General features: G+C 40.1%; 1 protein-coding gene across 2 annotated transcripts in view; it reads right to left on the bottom strand.

The window, feature by feature from the left end:
* Positions 1 to 19,720, bottom strand: part of LOC121929537 (Y+L amino acid transporter 2-like) — a 42,526-nt gene extending 22,806 nt beyond the window's left edge. Inside the window, exons 1-6 of one of the 2 annotated variants that reach the window (XM_042465173.1) lie at positions 19,451 to 19,720; positions 17,069 to 17,173; positions 10,332 to 10,853; positions 4,168 to 4,293; positions 2,841 to 2,985; positions 2,541 to 2,664 (exon numbers count right to left, since the gene is read on the bottom strand). In XM_042465173.1, the coding sequence (XP_042321107.1) occupies positions 2,541 to 2,664; positions 2,841 to 2,985; positions 4,168 to 4,293; positions 10,332 to 10,836 (900 nt within the window). In that variant the 5' untranslated portion in view covers positions 10,837 to 10,853; positions 17,069 to 17,173; positions 19,451 to 19,720. Of the gene's footprint in view, positions 1 to 2,540; positions 2,665 to 2,840; positions 2,986 to 4,167; positions 4,294 to 10,331; positions 10,854 to 17,068; positions 17,570 to 19,450 lie in introns of those variants that run through there. The other variant, XM_042465172.1, reaches the window with a different exon arrangement.
* Positions 19,721 to 20,299: the final 579 nt, after the last annotated feature.

Below are 20,299 nucleotides of genomic sequence, written 5' to 3'. Positions count from 1 at the left end.
TGTGTGTGTGTGTGTGTGTGTGTGTGTGTGTGTGTGTGTGTGTGTGTGTCTCAAAATTAAAAATCCCTCTTGGAAGTGGGAATGAAATGTGTGGATGCAGCCTGGGTTCATAGCTCAGCTCAGATGTTGGAATACAGTGTCTCAAAGCATGAGCAGAGTGTCTCTGAGCATGAACAGAGTGGCTGCCGCTCATTACTTGAGCAGCTGCACTTTGCTTCATTGAGCTGAATTTATCTGATGTAAACACATTCAGAGGAAGGACTCAGTTTGCATCTGCACTGAAAAAATAATCCAGTTTGATGCCACTTTAACTGCCCTTGGCTCCATGTTGTGAAATGCTGGGATTTGTAGTTTGTTGTGGCACCTGACAGATGACTCAACTACAGTTCCCAAGATTCCATTGCACAAAGCCATAACGGAAGTTAAAGTGGTGCCATCAAGGTGTCGAAGGTAAACGCTCCACCCTCTTTTTGTGTCTTGGGGGGGGGCTCTTAGCCTCTCAAAATGGTGGCACTTAGTCTTGACCCCCCCCTTCCCAAAATCCTGGCTACGTCCTTGCTGTCCTGTACCTTAACCACTCCAAAGGAAGGCAACTTCACATTCCAAAGATTAGCACTGTCTGGCTCAAACAGATTTTCATTCATTTTAAAACTTATACCAACCTCTTAGTATCTAGGAAATATAGCTGCAATGGTTAAGTGGTATTGCTGGTCTTCAAAAATAAAGTTGTATATACAGTTGGTCCTCCACATTTGCAAATTTTACTTTTGCAGATTTGATTATTCACAGATTTCATTAATATGTTCCCTCTAAGAATCTCTAGGTCCTCCAGCATGACTCTGCTGGGAGTTGACCATAGAGTCAAGCTGGAGGACCTAGAAATTCCTAAAGCAAACACTTCTCTAGGCATTTGTAGATCCTCCATTGCAATTCTGTGGTCAACCTTTGCTAGAGGTTGGCCATAGAGTTGGGCTAGAGGACCAAGAGGTCCCTAGAGAGACATTCTCTCAGGTAATAAAAGTTTTTTTTTTAAATTTGCTTCTTTTTTTACTTTCATGGGGTCCCATGCCCCTAACCCCCGCCAATGTGGAGGGCCCATTGTAACTGAAACTTTCTTTATAGTTACCACAACTTCTTATTTTCTACACCAATTTGTTTGGTATATTAGTTTCAGAAACATCAGTTACAAAACAACAAAAAAAATCCCATGCAACCCATTTGTCTTGTGATCTTTTGTGAATTTGTTGGCTATTAAAAAAATTGACCATTTTGGAAAGTTATTGGTTGTAGATAATAGACTACAAACAGCTCTCTATTCCATTTTATCTGTTCTTGACTTCTATGTTCTGAGATATAGCTTTGCTAATGTTCCATATACTTGTGCCTACCTTTGTCCGCCTGAACTGACCAAGCATGCAAATATGTCTTATTTCCATAAATCACTCGGTTATGATAAAATGGTAATTTTAGTTCATAATTATACTAATAAAAAAAATCGCATATCTTGAACACATATATTGCCATTACAGTTCTGTCATTAGACTTTCCTAAATTGTCTCCTATCCAAACCAGCTAAACTGGTTCAAGATCTAAATTGTTTCATTAGATGCATAGCCAATGCTAAACAGCTTAAAGTTGAGCAAATGGGCATTAACCTCTTTGGCCTCATCTGCACTGTAGAAATAATGCAGTTTGACATTGCTTTTACTGCCATGGCCCGATGTGATGGAATCCTGGGATTTGCATTTTGGTGTGGTGCCAAAGTGCTCTGACAGAGAATATCACAAAACTACAAATCCCAGAATTCCATAGTATTGACCCATGGCAGTTAAAGTGGTGTCAAACTACATTATTTCTGCAGTGCAGATGAAGCCTTTGTCTTCAATGGTTGCCTGAAATAAGCAATGAAATCAGCAATTCATAGGTCCCTATCCAAACTTTACTTAATATTCTGGATTTTATCTCTAGCAATGTGTGATTTCCCATCCTTGAAAAAAAACAACAGAATACCTATGATTATTCATATAATCATAGAAGCAAAATGTGGGTGTAATAAGGCTAAACTGTAAGTAAGCATCGTGACACATACTCATTATCCCCGGCTTAAACAATAAAACATATTGTAGAATTATGCATATTATGGTTATTTACAACTTAGCCTTAGTACACCCTTAACGTCCCTGTATAATTCTGGCCACATCTTCCCCATCCTGGTTTAGTGTTAGGACAAAAACATTGTTGTTTATTAGTCAGCTGCAAACCACCATTTGTTTGGTCTGTTGTTGGCTTAAAAACTCAGGCTTGTTCAAACCTTGGTTTGGTACTGCATCTAAATCCTGAATCCTTAGCAGTCCACTCTAAAATAGGAAATGATAAAATGGCTGGGAGAGAAACAGACCAGAAATGGGTTTATGTGGTCATCTATGGGACAATTTGTGGCTACAGTCCATGGCTAAGATAACCCGTGGCTTAGCATGACGTGCAAATGCAGCCATAATGTTCCATCAGAGACCAGTAATTGTTTACGATTTGCAACATACCACAGCCACAGCGTCACTTGCTAACAGAGCAGGCATGTCTAGCACGACATAGTAGGCCACATTAGTCAGCAGGTAAATGATTGTCACTATAGGCATTGAAACTGCAATGGAAAGTGGCAGGTTCCTGTAGACGGGAAATAAAAAAGTATGGCACATTATTTCCAAGAGACTGAAGGACAATAAAATAGTAATTTGTAAATGCATTTTCCACATGTAAATACTGTGTTAAGGATCTACAGATGTGCACATAAAACGCCAGCATTTAATGCAAGAATGGTTCTCTCAGACAAACATATATACCTTTCTGGGTTTTTCATTTCTTCTGTGACAAAATTCAATGTATCCCATCCAGAGTAGGAAAAGAGGGCTGAATACAGAGCAAGTGCAATTAATCCTGCATTAGCAGTCGAACCTTCAAATGGTTCCTTGAGATTATCTGTTTCTCCTGTGGAAATATTGGAAGTCTGTGATCATTTACTTATGTGAATAAGCAGAATGTGTAGCTTACATAAAACAGAGGCATAGTAGGGGATTCCATTGTCAGAAAATGGTGGATAAAAGTCATTTTAATATTATATTTACAGGATCTTAGCATTAGAAGGGACCGCAAGGGCTGTCTAGTCAAGTCCCCTGTGATTCAGGAATATACAACTGCTTTTATGATGTGTATTGCTGATCTTACATGTTTCACACTTCTGGCAAATGGTCTATTTGTAGGAATTTCCCAACTTCAAAGAAGGAAAGTTACAGAAGATCATAGTTCAGCTTCTGTGGACAGATAACCAGTTCTGAAGCACCTTAACTTGCACAGTTCACACAAGCAGACCATTCCCACCAGCAGTCAACAGTACCAGAGAACCAGCAAAGGCATGACATAAAGTGGCTTCATTCATGCATGTTTTACTATGGTAGAATTGATTTAGGTTATCTAGGATCATTACTAACAGTAATCTAGTACATTAGAAATCATTAACTGATCATCATTGAGCATTAATCTACTTAAAAAGGCATTTGAGAATAGTGTCTTAGGAAACGGCAGTGACCAAATAGTTGATAGATTATTTGGAGCTTTGATCTTAGGAAGAAATAGATGCTGATATAGCCCATCTATAGCAACCCTCCTCAGCCTAGTGACTGCCAGATGCATTGGACTATAACCCTCCAATATCCTCAGATAGGTTGGCCAATGACAGCCCTGCCCATGGATGGTGGCAGCTGAGGTCCAACAGTGCTCCAAGTTAGGGAATGATGTTCTGTAGAATAATGTATTCATAAGCAGGATCATTTGGGAGCAAGTGTATTGTAGGCTGTAGCCATATGGCTAATTCACATTATCATATTGGTCACTATTTGTACTTTATGTGTACTTTACAACACTATCATCACTTGGATAACAATATAATGAGTGGGCTATATGAATACAATGTGCAGAAATTGTATCCAAATATCCAAATTGTGGAAATGGCCAGGGCGTGGCTCATGTTATAACCTCCCAAATTATCACAGACCCAGGAATAGTTTACATGGCTAGAGAAACCATCCAAACATTTGGTTTGAGCAGTCCTGTAGTCATCTATAGATATTATTCAGTTTGGTTAGTATTTACACATAGGAAGTGTGCTCTTACCTTGGCTAATCTTATAAAGACCCACTGCTATTATCATAATAAGGGCCATAACTTTTGCATATGTGAAAAGATCTTGTACTCTGGTTCCCCACTTCACATTGACACAGTTAATAAATGTCAGGGAGCCTAATGAGAAAACAGGATACAAACAAGATAAGCATGGTTAACTTGATGGCTTTCCATTAACAGGTTCTATGTTGCCATTATGTGAAATCAACTGAATATAACAAGGATGTAAAGCATCAGCAGGGGAAGGAAAGCAAAGTTATCCAAATGTACACCAAAAATGATTATGTAAGAAAGGCAGAATTTAAACAAAAATAAAAGATGGTTGTTTCAAGTATGATCTGTTATCTCCCAATGAGAGGCAGGAACAAAATTGCTACTGGGACAAAAGAGGTTATTTAGTATGGAAATATTTGATCTTCAAATCATCTGCTTAAAGATAGTAATGCAGTGTCTAAATATGCCTGAAAAGACTAGGGAGGAAAATAATATTTACGTCCTGCCAAAAATTTGGGTTTCCTGACACAGCAAACCCAGGCGAGAAGGGGGGGAAATCAGAGGCAATAATTTTGCAATTTTCACTTATCTGAAAAAACATTTTGGGAAATTATTTTATGCAAAATACACATGGAGTATTTCTTTTTTGCTTTAAAATGGGGAGTGGGTTATGCAAACTCCCCTTTTTGCATAAAATCATGTTTTCTATGTCAACCCCCCTCCCCCAATAATTATTCATGAAAAAAGACTGTTTCCAGAAACCTAATTTGAACAGAATTTGTGTGTGGTTCCGCACAAAAACATGATTAATTGCACTGTAATACTACAGTGTGGTGTAGTGGTCTTGGGCAAGTTACACTCTCTCAGCTGCAGAGTATGGCAATGGCAAACTCCCTCTGAGGAAACTTGCCAAGGGACCCCATTATGGTCTTAGGTTCACCATAAGTCAGAAATTATTTGAGGGCTCACAGCAATAGCACAAACTACAGTATCTTTCTTGTTACTGAATAACTGTTAAGTTCCTCCACCTAATATTTTTTCAAGATCTGGAGACACTTTCCAGGTACGATGTGCTTTGAAATCAAACTGAGGCTAGAGGTAGAAACATGAATGCAACCAGAACGCTTATAAAAATACAGAGTCCCACTATTCTTCCTAGAGCCACTGAAGGAAGCATTGGCAAACTTGTATGGAAAAGACATATTTGCCCCAGCTGAAACTAACACTGACTGGATCAGGAAGCCATCGGGCAAAATGCGGATTTGCATTGATCTTAAACTACCTAATAGCCAGGCACTGAAAATAAGCCACTATCTACTGCTAACAACTGAGGATGTTTTACAAGATCTGTTAAGATACTTACAAAATAAGTATCTTACTTTGTGATGCTAAGAATGGAGTTCAACATGTGGAGCTAATTCCAGCTACATGATGACCCTGAATACATCATTTGATAGATACTGTTGGTTAAGGCTAACAACAGGGATCAGCACTGTATCAGATGTTTCCAGTGGGAGATGAATCAGGCAGTAGAAGGGCTTTCTACATTAAGATTGAAGAAGCAATTCAAAACCATGATAGCAAACTACAGCAGCCTCCCCAAAGATGCAAGGATATTGAGTGTTGACAAAATACATCTGAGATGAGTAGAAGTACCCTATATTGGGCCCCTATTGACCTCAAAGGGAGAAAGAACAGACCCAGACAAGGTGAGGGCCATTATGGAGTTACCCAGCCACAGGAAGTCAAAGGAGTCTAAAGGCTTATTGGGGTGTTAGCTATTTTTCCAAATTCTGTGCATACTTGTTGGATGCTTGTGAGCCACATATAGCCACCGAAGTTGCTAACACTCAAAGATGTATCCTGGAAATGGGAAGAGACTAAACAAGAAGCGTGCCAAAGAATTAAAGAAATCACCAGTAAAGCTCCAACACCAAAATATTACAATTCAGCTGAGCAACTGATGCTGCAATGTGATGCTTTTTAGAAGTTGGTTTTGGTGCAGTTTTGATGCAATACCAGCAGACAATGGATGTTACAAGTAGAGCAATGACTGAAACAGAAATGAGGTATATGCAGACAGAAAAGAAGTTGCTAGCAGTAGTGTTTGGACTGGAGCAGTTCCATTAGCTCATTTTTAGACACAGAACCGAGCTGCAATTTGGTCATAATTCATGACAGTATAATGAAGAATTCTTGCTGAGACTGCAAATCATGCCACTGTGAGTCCAGACTTACTAAGTTTATGAATGGCAGATCCATTAAGCAGACTATACATTCTAGAGGTGCACACAGACAGATTTGTAGAAGGAGAGTCCATTAATATGATACAGGATCTCCTCCCGTCATCTCCAAAAGCAATCTTGAAGCAATACAAGAAATATACAATAGGATGGTGTGCTGAACCATTAGCTCCCAAACGTTGTTCTTACAGATGTTTTGGACTTTAACTCTCAGAAGTCCTGATTGCTGGCCAAGCTGGCCAGGGCTTCTGGAAGAAGAAGACCAAAACACCTGGACAACTATAAAGTTTGGGAATCAAACCATCACCTGTAGAGAGCTGGGCACTACACAATACATAACATTCCCTGACTGTTGGCCCATATTACCGCTATAGGGATGTACTATGTACACAGAAGGAAATTCAGTTTAAGGGAGATGGGAGCAGTGATTCCATTAGATCTGAGATGGAATATTGTGAATCGGCTCCATGCCATATACCTAAGCATAGATTCATGCTTAAGACCAGCATGGGAGTTCATCTTCTGGCCAAATATTCACAGAGTAGTTTGTTCGGTGTCACAGTAGGCTGTTATTTTCAGTTTTTGGGAGATAGATTACCTTAAAGACATTTAGACAAGCACAGTGATCAGGAAGCTGAAGGTCCATTTTCAAAAGCATGGGATACCTGATAGGCCAGCTTCAGGCAATGGCCTGTAACATACCTCAGAATAATTTAAATAGTTGTACACTAAATATAACACACCACAAAATAATTAAAATTATTCTGTACTAGGTAGACATTTTAGCACACAACATCATCGCCCCAAAGCAATGGAAAGGCTGAATGTGGAAAATCTGGGGTTGAGGGAATGTTGAAGTTAAACAGGCTGAAGGGGATCTGTACCTAGTTTTATTAGATTAGCACAATCCACCTTCACAAGAATGGGAAGCAGCTCAATGCAAACAGTGAAAGGGTGTAGAACTAGGACACTGCTGGCTAAAAAGACTATTTATTACAACTCCAGGGAGGATGGGGTAACATTACCTGAAACCAGTTGAAATGCCAATAGTTACAACAAGATACACGGAGTGACCAAAGAGCCAGAGATCTGAAACCACTCTGTAGTGGTGATAAAGTCAGGGTACAACCAGTAGTCCTTATGTAAAAGAATGACAAAGGACCACAGTACAGAATGTAGTGGGAGGTTGATCCTATAAAGCTGACAGATATTGAATACCATTTGGCACAGCACAGTGAATGTATATGTATGTGTGCATGTATGCAAACACGCTAAATAGAGATTCAGGATCATGTTGGGATTACTGAAATGCCTGCATTTTATTGATTTGGTCAGTAAAACTATGTTCTGTATCTCAAGTGGCAATGAGGCATTTTACAGCCAGTTTTTGCCAAGATTCCATGGATAAATCATCACATTTTCACAAGCTCCCACTGATCAAGTATTGTTTCGCCCCCCAGCCTACCAGCCTCCTGGAACACAATTAAAAAAAAATCCAAGTAAACATAAAATTGCTATGTTTTCAGTAAAGCAATAACATGAATCTTTCAGACAATGAGAGCTTCTGGGATAAACACATACAGGTATCAGATATGATTCAATAAGCATCACTGAAACCTGGTGGGATAAATATCATGACTGGAATGTAGTATTAGAGGGGTATAACCTATTCCAAAGAAATAGATCAAAGGAGAAGGAGAAGGATTTTATGTGAATGATGTGTAAGCCTGTGAAAGATGCATAATTCAAAGCATGAAAAACAGCTTGAGTGTATTTTGGTAAAATAAATAAATAATTGGGGCAGGAATAACAGTGATATCATGTTATTGTGTGCCTTCAAGTCATTTCTGACTTATGGCAATCCTAAGGCGAAAATATTTCAAGGTTCTCTTGGCAATATATGTTCAGGGATGTGTGTGCCTTTGCCTCCCTCTGAGATTGGGAGAATATGGCTTGCCCAGCGTCACTTATTGGGTTTCCATGGCCAAGTTGGGAATCGAACCCTGGTCTCGAGTCACAGTCCAATGTTCAAACCACTACACCATGGTTGCTTGACATCACTGTAGGAGTCTACAGTAGACCACCAAGTCAGACTGAAGACTTGGATGATGCCTTCTTAGAATAGATGAACTTTCAAAAGTAAGACTTATGAAATGGGAAACTTTAGCCATCCTGATATTTGCTGGAAATCAAATTCTACCAAGAATTCTACCAATAAATTCCTTTGTTGCCTTGATGACCATTTCATTGTTCAGAAGGTGGAGGAGATAATAAAAGATATGATTCTAACTAACATGGATTAATTGATCAACACAACAAAATAATAAAATAACCACAACATGTTGGGATTTCTTATACAGAGAAAAGGGGAAGCCAAATACAAGATATGCACTCCGGACTTTAGGAAAGCATAAGGAAATAGTGGGTGAGATCCCATGATCAGAACTGCTGAAAGGGAAAGGAATTTGTGATGGATGGGGGTTTCTTAAAGATCATATATTGAAGACACAATAGTAAACAGTTCAAATGAAAAAAGTGGAAGGAATCCAAAAGCACCAGGTTAGATGTATAAACAAATTATAATTCAGGATGAGTGTATAAAGAGCTGAGATGTAAACAGGACATATATAAGAAACAGAAGAAGGAGAAATTCACCAAAGAGCAATGCAAACAAATATCCAGTACGTGTGGGGTGAAAGTCTCTTTCTAGAGAGGTTAAAATAATATGTTCATGTTAGGAGTAAGAGGTAAAACAAGGAAATGGGTTTGTTCACTGTATAGGGAAGATAGTGAAATGCTAATAGAGGATAGAGAGAAGGCAGAACTGCTCCACTTGCATTTTACCTCATTCTTCCAAAAGGAAAACAGTGTGCTACCTGGTGTTAACTGAATAAATTATAAAGTAAGTAGACTTCTGCTCAGATCAAGTAAATATGTAGTACAGGAATACCTAGCTACTCATGTCTCCAGAGTCAAATGAACTGCTTCTAAGGACACTAAAGGAACTTGTAGATTTATAATCTCAGAGCGTCTGTTGATAATCTTTGAGAATTCTTGAAGGACAGGAAAGCTTCCAGCAGACTGGAGGAGGTTGAATGTTGATCCCATCTTCAAAAAGAGGGGGAAAGAATAACAGAATCATAGAGCTGGAAGGTACCACAGGCCCATCCAGTCCAACCTTCTTCCATGCAGGAATATAAAACTAAAGAACTTCCTGCACAACCTCTTTCTCTATTCTGGGCTGCAATCCACCACTTTCTCCATACAGTGGTTCTACTATTTCTTTGTTCTTCCTCATACTCCAAGCATAGTCCTTCCCCTTGTTGGATATATTTATATCCATCTTTTTTGCCCTGCCCAGGATTCAAATTAAAACAGATATAGCTTTTATTTTTAAATCACATCATACAAAGGTTAAATTAATTAAATGAAATTAAAAGCAGTTAAAAGCATTATTATTAAGCAGAGAAACAACAAATGTAAACAATACGGGGTCCTGTTCCCTGAGCAATCAACCCACAAAAACCTGCTGAAACAAAATGCTGATAACCTGCCTATGTAGGGATAACAAAAAGAATGCCAGTCTAATCTCAAAGGACAGAGATAGAAAGGAACACTCCAGGGAGGAAGTTCCAGAGCCAGGAGTAGCCACCAAAAAGGTCCTTAATGCTACCATGATATACCATTCAAGAGTTTTCTTCCTTTCTTCATACCTTGCCGAGTCCTATAATTGCCTATTATGAAAACACTCCCCACCCTTTTTCCAGTTCTGCTGAATTAATAGAAATCTAGATAAATGGCAAACGCCTAAGGGTTTTTTTTCTTCCCACTTTGCCCCTACAATAAAACTGGGATTCATGCTTGAAACCTCTGTGATCAAATTAAAATTTTACATTGACTGATTACAATTTTACTTACAGATGCAGGCAGCTGCAATCAACCGGACTGCTCCATAGGGTGGTTCACAGAATGGAAAGATTGGTTGAACAATGTAGTTAGCAAAAGTGATGGCTATAACTGCTTGAGTCGTTGGTTCAATAATGAGCAAAGAAGACCATAGTCTGATAAAGGCTATAAAGCCCCCAAAAGCTTCTAGAATATAGGCATAGCTTGCTCCTGATTTAATAATAGATGTCCCAAGCTCAGCATAGCACAGTGCTCCAAACAATGAAAAGATCCCACCAAGGGCCCAGAGAAGGAGAGAGAGTCCATAGGAGCCACTGTACATCAGAACACCTTTAGGCGATACAAATATTCCTGAGCCAATCATGTTTCCTACTATTAAAGAAATGCCATTCAACAAAGTAATTTCTTGTTTCATCTGCATTTTTTCCTTCTTGCTCTCTGCCACTGAGTCCAATTCATGTAATCCATCTTTTGGTGTATTCTTTTTCTTGCAACACACTGTCCAAGGGCCTGTCATCTTCAGTTAATCATTACCTGGAAATGAGGAGAAGGAGAAAATATTTTTGTCTACAATGCTTTCCCAAAAATGTTTTGATCTCAAAGGACAGAGATAGAAAGGAATGACCTGAAACCCTGCTGTGCACATCCAACATGAGGATGATATGAATGAATAGCCTTCATCTCCATTCACAGCCAATGATCATTTCCTTGCCAAAAGAGTGAGCATTCAGACAGCAATGTTAATATTTATTATCAAAATACCTTTTGATCTTGATTTTATGCAAACCCTACTGCAATAAACATGGCTGAGACAGTGAAAGGAACTCTCAAGTAAATTCTCCTACTTAAAATTTAGAAAGGTGAGTCTGAAGTTGTTCAGATTCTGAACTTCACATTTGTGCAAACAATACAATTCTGCAATATTAAGAGAGTTTACATTTACTTTAAAAAAATGCAGACATTCATATTATCAGCTAAGTCAAGAACAATCTCCCCATGAACCTGGAGAAAGACAACTCACTTTCTAATTTCCTTCCAATCCAGTTTGTACATCTGTCCATATTTCAATCACTGTTAATAGTCTTCCCATTTTGATCAGCTATCAGGGAAGCATGAAACAATTTACTTTCCCCCTGGAGTCCTCTTTGGCCAGTTCTTTCTTTTTACCTGGCAAACCAGAAACTCAGACAATGGTGGCAACATTTTGAACAAGGGATATGAAAGCTTATACCTTCTTCTCATAGGGAGTCAGGGAACAGAGGGAGAAAACTCCATCCTGGTCTTTCAAAATGGTTCCCTCTTTACCAATACTAGCACAAGAGCTTCCAGGGAGAAGAGAAACCTAGACAAAAGTCCCTGAAAATCAGGCTGCTACAACCATTACCTTCTCTATCACTTCCCAGAATTCTTGGTATTTTGCTCTACACTAAGTACTTTCTGCCTAGCTGTCTTTGATGTGAGAATGTGGGGGCAAAGTCAGCTTCTTTTTAGGGCAAGGAGGAATTATATGCAAGAGTTTGTCCATTTGGACCCTTTGTTTTAACATACATGTGTGGTTCCTTGAAGGAGGGTAGTAGCAGGAGCTGCACTATCATGCCTGCCATAGTTCCCTTAAACCTTCTGGATGGTCTTAACCAGCATAATCCTATGTTGTAAGTAGGGATGTCTACAGTCTTAAAGAAATGTGAACCCAGATGACACTTTCTTAACAGAAATTTTGTTTAAGAATGCCTGTAGTATATGTCTGAGAATGCTGGAAAGAAAAGGAGAGGTAAGATAGCCATTTATCTTGCTTTAGAGAAGATAGTCATCTCTTTGAATATCTATTTGAACAGTTCACTTTTTGACATGTCTGTTTTTGAAGACAACCACTGTTTAAAAGGCTACAAAGTCCAAGCCTAGTTTAAAAATAAGGAAGCCTAAGAGTACAGTCTCTGAAGTTGTCCACCAACAGTTAGCACCTGGACAGAAGACTGAGCAGAAGGCATGCAGGCCACCTGGGCACAGGCTTCCTTACTATGGTAAGAGATATTGTAGTTCTCTTCAAATTACAGTAATTACATTCTTACCGAATTTGCATTTACATATGTAATTAGTGGATGCAAACCTATGCTAACCTGTGTCTGATTTTCTCATTCTTTTTAGGGATTAAATAAGTGGCCATCCTAGGGAAGGCACAGAGGCCTCTGAATATTATCTTCTCCTTGAACCAAGCAACATCTCAAAAGAAGTATTTCTGATAAAGGTAAGGGATTTATTTAGGCAATATATGATAGACAATAAGAAATAGTATGCAGTAAATTGTGTAACAGTGTGGATGGTGAACAAGACAGCACATAGGGGGACACTGCAACTTCTTTACTTTCCCTTGGTACTAAGGGAACTGATGGGGGAAAGCAAATACAAATGCTTAGAGCTGAGTTGGAAAGAGCAATGGCAGCCTTGATCCACCGAGAGACTTATGAAGTGAAATTAGAGGAAAGGAATTATGAAAAACAATGAAAGAAAAAAAATGAAAAGTTGTTTATCTGAGTAAATACACTCAGAGAATCCATTTCCACCCATGGGAAGGGAGACAGTGAAATCCTGTACTGTATATTGGAACAGTTTGACTGTGTTGCTTCACCCTTTTGGGTGTTCTCCAAAAACACAAGCAACTGAATATGCCCTATCATTTGAGTTAGGGCCTGAACAGACACGGGTCACTTTGGAAGTGTGCTGTTTAAATGATGTGTGTGTCATAAGAGGCCAGAAGCTGTGCCAAAGCCACGCTCTAGTCCTAAGGACTGGACTGCAGCTTTGGCGCAGCTTCTGGCCTCTTAAGATGTGTGTGCCCTTTAAAAAGCATACCTCTAAAGTGACCCAAAGCAGCTTTATTTTGGCCTGTCTGTTCAGGCCCTTAGTCTTCTTTAGCTTGTTTACATTTCTCCCAGATGAAGTGACCCCTGGAGGCTTGAAGTGCATACTTTGAGCAATAAAATGCCCTTTCCTACTTTTTTCCGTGCCAAAAAGTGCAAACTTGATTATAAAGGTCAACCACTGAATTTCCATTAGTTTAAAAGAGCTTCAGGATAACACCCATAGAGAAGACCAAAAGGTGAAATCAGAGGTGACATCAACTTTATTTTAGCTTACAGGGATATTTACCACAAACATAGGAGGTATGATTTCTTCAAGGGCTCAAGTTTGAAGAAGTTGGAAAAGTAAAAAAATGAATGCTGCAGGACAATTTGAGCCTGCACAAGATCAATACTAATAACAACAAAAAGATGAAGTTCCTATTTGTAAACACTGTGATGATTACACTCTTAAAATTTGTCTATATATGCCTTCTAAGCTAAAACTTCATATATACCACACTGAATACTCAGAACTTTTTAATATATTGATTTCTTTTTACCAGTGAAATGACAGATTCACACATGTACCTCTTTGCTCACATTTAACAGTCTCTGAAATTAAAACAAATGAATGGAAGGGTTGTAACTAGCTGTCCAAATGACACAGCTGAGATTAAGATGTAAATTACATTGACAATGGGATAAACTGAAGAGTTGCCATCTGCAATAATGCACAAATGACAGCTGCCATGCTTGAATCAGATCCTTGGAATGATGAGAAGTGCACATAATTTTCATGCTGAGATGCATTGGGTATTTGTCATCTACAGTATTGCAGGATGTGGTCAGAAGAAGACCAAAGGGACAATCAACTTACTGAAGCAAAACAGGTCAGGGTCCGGTAGTTCTTGGATAGGGGACCACCTTGGTGTCCTGTATTTACCACCTTTAATTCCATGATGGAAATAATGTGGATATTGATGTAATAAATAAAATGTAATTAATTAGTAAGAAAGTTCAGCATATAGTGTTAGATATGGAATGTTCCAGTAGAGAAAATAAGTAATGGGGATACTATCCAGACTTGAATACAAATTTGTGGTTTACCAATGGTAAACTATGGTGGAGTACTACTTGTCTTTATGTAGTCCTCCAGATTTGTTGGACTGTGAATCCCAGGTGCCCTAGCCAGCATAGCTGATTGTGAGGAATAATGGAAGTTTCAGTCCAGTAACATCTGGAAGACTGCATAAATCTCACTCCTGCTCTAAGAAAATATCTTTAGACATTGTTTAGGAATGGGCTGATGAAATGTAAAAAAGCTCATGATGCCAGCTTCTTTTTTTCAGCTAGTCTCATAGGTGCTACAAGATCTCTCTCTATATTGTTGCACTTTAAGTTTCTTTCCCCCCTCCCCTGTTAACAAGAAATGCATATGCACAGATCCTGAGTTACTAAACCTCTTTAGCAGAGGTTGGATGAAGATGCTTCTCTTAGTGATTTGCAGTAGACCAGGAAGGATTTCTGACTCCTTGTTATTTAATAACAGAGGCAACAGAATGACTCCAGTTTCCCATAATCTGCATTCTGCTGCTGAAATGAAGAAAGCTCAAGATAACTAGGAGTGGGTATGTTTGTGGAAGGACTGTGAACTCAGTTCAGTTCTGGTCCTCAAACCAAATTCTTGGTCTCTGACAACTTAAAATTCAAAATTTTGTATAAGGTTCTGAATAGCGAATATTGGGTTTCTATTTTTTAAAAAATCCAAAAGATCTGACCCCCACCCCCACTCTCGCTTCCCTGCCCTCCACTGTATGTGATGGCAATGCTCACAATCAGTCTGTGAACACTGACTGCAGGACTGGCAATACCAGCACGTAGAAGTGCTCAAATTCCCTGTTTTATACAAGTGTTAAAAATATTAGTAGCTCTCCTCTTTTCCATCCATACTGACACTAGCATTAGTATCAGTGACTGGTTGTAGAGGCATCACGATGGGGTTGCGGTGACACCCAGGGGGATTGTACACTCAAGTACACCTGAAGGGATTTATGTGGCTACTGAGCCAATGAGAAAGGGCATTGCCTCCCTTTCTTGTTCATTCAGCAGCTGTGCCAGGCCTTCCAGAGGAAGTGCTGGGTGGTGGTGGCTTCTGTTCAATCGGGTGCTGCTGCTGGGTGAGCAGTCATGCCAGACCCTGAATGGGTTGTCTGAAGGCCACAGTGGTCTGACCAGACAGCAGGTGGCCAGCCAGGGTGGGGCAACCAAGTGAGGCAGTGAAAGGGAGGGAGGGAGGGGCAGTTCATTTCCCCACTATCACAGCTCTTTCTAGGACCCACACCAGGTGACAACAACCTCAGGTGACTGGTGGCCCATTGGTAAAATTTGCCCAGCCTGCTGGTTAGACTTCAGGATGATGCCAAGGTTGAGTGAGTTGGGTACAGTGCTCACTTTTTCCTTCTTCTGGATTATCTTTAAATGAAGATATTACATCAAGAGGGGACAGAGTGGATCAAGATACTTTGCTACTTGAGGTAGATTCTAAAAGGCATCCTCAGCTGCTCTAGAGCCAACACTAAAAACTGTTCCTCCCCCATCCAAATCCTGCCTTCATTTACCTGGCCATTAAGCCCTCCTCATCTAGCAGATGTCATCCCAGCCCCCAAACAGTTTTCTTAAAGAGCTTCGACTGATACCAACAAAACCAGAAGTTCATCAGAATCAACTTCTTGCTTGATTTGAACAGGTGGGTAATCCAGGACACTTCAAGCAGAAATTATCATTGGCTCCCTCAGTACACTCATTATGTGCTTTTTAGAATTTGGCACTGCTAGCTGTAAGAAGTTCATCTGAGGTAACTGCCACTAGTAAGCAGCTACTTACTAAAAGTAAATGATCAACTATGAGCCCTTTTCTTTTCTTATGACTTGATCCAAATGGGTGAAGTGGCAAGTGACCCTGCATACAAATCAGAAGGCAGTACGCTAGAATAATTTATTTTGTAAAAGAATTGCCCTCAATAGATGACACAACAGTTGGCTGGTGCCAGGATTGCTGGGTTAAGACTAGCCCTGGGAACCAAAACATGGGACTTAAGGATGAGCCCTCATGATGTCATGGGGGTAGCCCCTTGGTGATGTCATTAAGCATGATGCATTAAGCACGGACTACAGAGTATGCATTCAAATAATAAGTAAAGCAAGTCTATCAAATAAGGAACATATATACACATGTCCCCTTCCTGAGATCCAAAGAATCTGGGAACCCTATAGGTGAACATTTGGAGAAAATAACTTTATTAAATCAGCCTTAGAATAGTGCTGAATAGTTCAGCTCTGATTGCTTGTGTGAAAATACAAAATGCAGCTACTGACCATATCCAAATACAATCTGTAAAGGGAATATTTGCTAGCTGAACATGTAGCAAGCCAGGAATAAGCCAAGTACACAAAACTAAGCTTAATATCTTCACAAAATAGCTTCCCTAAAGACTAGGTATCAAGCTAAACCCACAAAACTATAGGTACTAACATTACATCAGATCCTGGAAAAGCTACTCTTTGGATTACAACATCCAGAATCCCCCACCTAGCATGGTCATGGGCCATGTGAGCAGGTGGATTTGCAGATTACAGTCCATAAAAATAACTTTTGCAAGCGTTGCATTACATGATTACATGATGTGAAAAAGCCCAGAACATTCTTCCCTTTAAAATATTAGAAGAATGAGGTCTTGTTTGTTTCTGCTTCTCTACAGGATTCACAATGTTCTTATAGTGGTTTGATTTTAAATATACCAACACAAACTCTGTCTTCCAAATGACTTATCCATAATGCATATCATTTCAAGATATTATTTTTATTTGTAGCTGGTAAATAAATGTTGAAAAAAGAACTAATCAGGCTTACCCGTTTATCAACGATGTCCTGCTTCGTTTGTAAAGAAGACTGCTGTTTAGTTCAGGAATGGAATCGTGACTTCATGGTCCAAGTAAGCAAGCAAGCAGCTGCCTCCTGAGGAATGGTAAGTGATATGAATATGAATGACCCCATTCTCTCTCTCTGCTGCTATTGCTGCTGCTATTTGTGTCCTCCATAGCAGGGGCACCCAAATCATCATCAGCAACTTACAGTAAAAATTGGTTTTCCTCAACAGCTCAAGTTTAAAAATAAAAAGGGCTACAACCAAGCCCCTTATTTTCAGGATTTCATAGAAATACATACTGTCAGCTTGGGGGGAAAAAAGGAAACTTGTCTAGCTAGCCAGTCGCTTCCTAAATTTCTTTCTAAATTCCTAGAATTTTCCATTATGACCTTTGATGCTAGAGTCCTGAATTGGTTGCAATGGGATATTTCATGGACTTAAACTGATCCACTTTCAAAGAGCAATGAATAGAACTAAGTCTAAAACTAAGTGTGAGACCAAGCAGAAAAGCACTTATTAATGAGTCACTAATTCAGAGTCAATTTGTCAAGCTGGATGGAGAGGTCAACAGTTGGCCAATCTCATGGCATAGTAAATCAGAGGTCACAGGGTAAGATTGGGTAGGAAGGTGAATAGCCTGACTCCATATGCATGGCATGGAAATCACCATTAAGAAGGGTGGGGGGATTAGACTGCAATCCTGTGCAAAGTGTCCTGGAAGTTTCCTGCAAACCGGTTTAAAAGGGGGTAGTTCACACTTGCACCAGTTTTTCCTGACCCGAATTACAGGGGGCAGGGTGGGGCGGGTGGCATAAATCCCCTTAACCCTGTTCTTTTGGAAACAAGGATTTCAGCACATCTTTTCAAAAGAACCAGTCTCTTTTTACCAGCCGCCAATGGAAACTTGCTATCGATTCAATTCAGAGCACAGGAAGGGAAGGATTAATGTGCAGGGGGTGGATCATGCCCACCCCTTTGCTCTCTTCCTGCCAGCCAAAGACAAAGCCAGGGAAGGGGTTCTCCTGGGAAGATCCCATTACTTGGTGTACTTTTTAAAAAATGGACAGCTTATGCACAACTTTGCTATTGCATGGCCACAGTATGCAGTACCTTTAAATACTGGCATCATCAGTATGACAAAGGTGCATGGGATTTGATTGACATTTAAAAACAACCCTATCAGTGGGGGTGGGGGTTAGGGGAAATTTTTTTCATTTTCATGTATATGGGTACCAAAAGACTGAATAGGTGTGACAGTGCTGGGGTGTGAAGGGAAGAAAGGATAGAACTGGAGTTCCAACCCTCCCAAATCAAACATCAAAACTGAAAGCACATAGCTCCAGAACACAACAGATAAAGGGGCCTCTGTTTTCCTCTAGAGGTAAGCCTTTTTCCTCCCATCACCCTGTATTTATCAGGCCCCTAGACCAAGACTGAAGCTATGTTATGGGGAGCTTAGTAATATAGTACACGGTCAGCATAAATGAGATACTGGTTTCAAATCCTATGTCTCCCAGGAATAGGGTTTTTGATATGCTGATGCAGCTGAGACAGAGCACTGGCTTAGCCAAACACCACATGGACTATTTGTGGTTGTTGCTGTTGTGTGCCTTCAAGTAATTTCCGACTTATGGTGACCATAAGGTGAACCTATCATGGGGTTTTATTGGCAAGATTTGTTCAGAGGTTTGCCATTGCCTTCCCCAGAGGCTGAGAGCATGTGAGTTTCCCAAGGTCACCCAGTGGGTCTCATGGCCAATCTGGGAATCGAACCCTGGTCTTCAGAGTTATAGTCAAACCACTATGCCACACTGGCACCTGTAGCCTTTATCAAACAGCTAGCTCATCTATGTGTGCCAAAGGTGCCTCTTCTCTGTTTACACTGGGATGATTGACAACATTTGCTGGCTATATTCCTAGTTCTTCTTCTTTCTTTCTCCCACATCCACTCTCTGCATGATGCATCTCAACAACTCCCAGCTTTATTGGCATAACAGCCCCCTACCTTGCTCATACTCCAGGACAAGAGAAGCCCTGCTGTGGTGGTGTGTGTTTGTGTGAAATATTCATTGCACCACTTTCACACAGTTGTGCTGCATTGTGAAGATCATAGACAGAAATCATGAAATGAAAGGAATTATTTTGGTTGTAGGAGCAGCTCCATTTGTCATTAGTCCACACAGATGACAGAAACCAATTTAGATTGTCCAGAATATATGGACAATCTGCCTTTCCTCCTATGTTCACTGATGGGCTATCTGCCTTTCCTTATTCCCCAAGGTGCATGGGCCAGGAGAGAAGGCATACTATCTGAACAGGCTCTGTTTAATTTTTTAAAACTCCCTGTAAAACCAAGAAAGACTTACCGAGGCTCACTGATTAGATGTCCTCTGCTGTAATACAGTAAAGTCTTCTGTTTAGCGCGTGTCCAAGGACTGGAGTGAAGCAAAGTACAAGAGAGCCCAAGAACCTGAACGGGAAAACAGGCCCCTCAGAATGTTCTGTGAGCAGCAGCTTAAGAAGTTAATGAGTGTGGAAGAACAGTCAAGGCAGTCAAAACAAGGAGGCCAGGGTCAAGGAATGAAATCTGTATACCTAAAGTCAAAGAGCAGCTGGAAGGAGCTTACTGAGCACAGTGGAGCCATGGGGATATGGCTCAGGCTAGTCAGGTCCTGCCTTGTTTTTTCCTTCTGCCAAGGTTTTCCCCCCATCTCCAGAGCTTGTTATTCCCCTCCCTCCAACCGCTTCCACCTTCTACATGCATTCCAGTGGCTTGGTCTGTAATCATACCATCCTAACCAGAGTTAGAATGAAAAACAGAGAGATGGGTATATTTTTGGAGAGATCTGTGCATAATTTTGGTACTTCCAGTTGGTGTGTCAGCAATTCAGGCTATACTTCCTTCTCTGAGAGTTTTCAGTTGTCCAACAATCCCAGACTGGACAATTTTTAAAGTGTACACATTTCTTTCTCAACATGAGAGAAAGATCATTTTTAAAAATTGAGAAAGGAAAGCTGATAGATTTACTCATCCAGGGAGGAGGCTGCATTCATGGTTGTTGCGTGCGTTCAAGCCCTTTCCGATTTATGATGACCCCAAGGTGAACCTATTGCAGGGATTTCTTGACAAATTTTGTTCAGAGTGAGTTTGCTGTTGCTATCCTCTTAAGCTGAGAGAGTGCAACTTGCCCAGGGTCACCCCCAGTTGGTTTACA

Source organism: Sceloporus undulatus, chromosome 4 (genome assembly GCF_019175285.1).
Source record: "Sceloporus undulatus isolate JIND9_A2432 ecotype Alabama chromosome 4, SceUnd_v1.1, whole genome shotgun sequence".
NCBI lineage: Eukaryota > Metazoa > Chordata > Lepidosauria > Squamata > Phrynosomatidae > Sceloporus > Sceloporus undulatus.
Note: the sequence above shows the minus strand (reverse complement) of the source record. Positions and strands in the feature narration are given on the sequence as shown.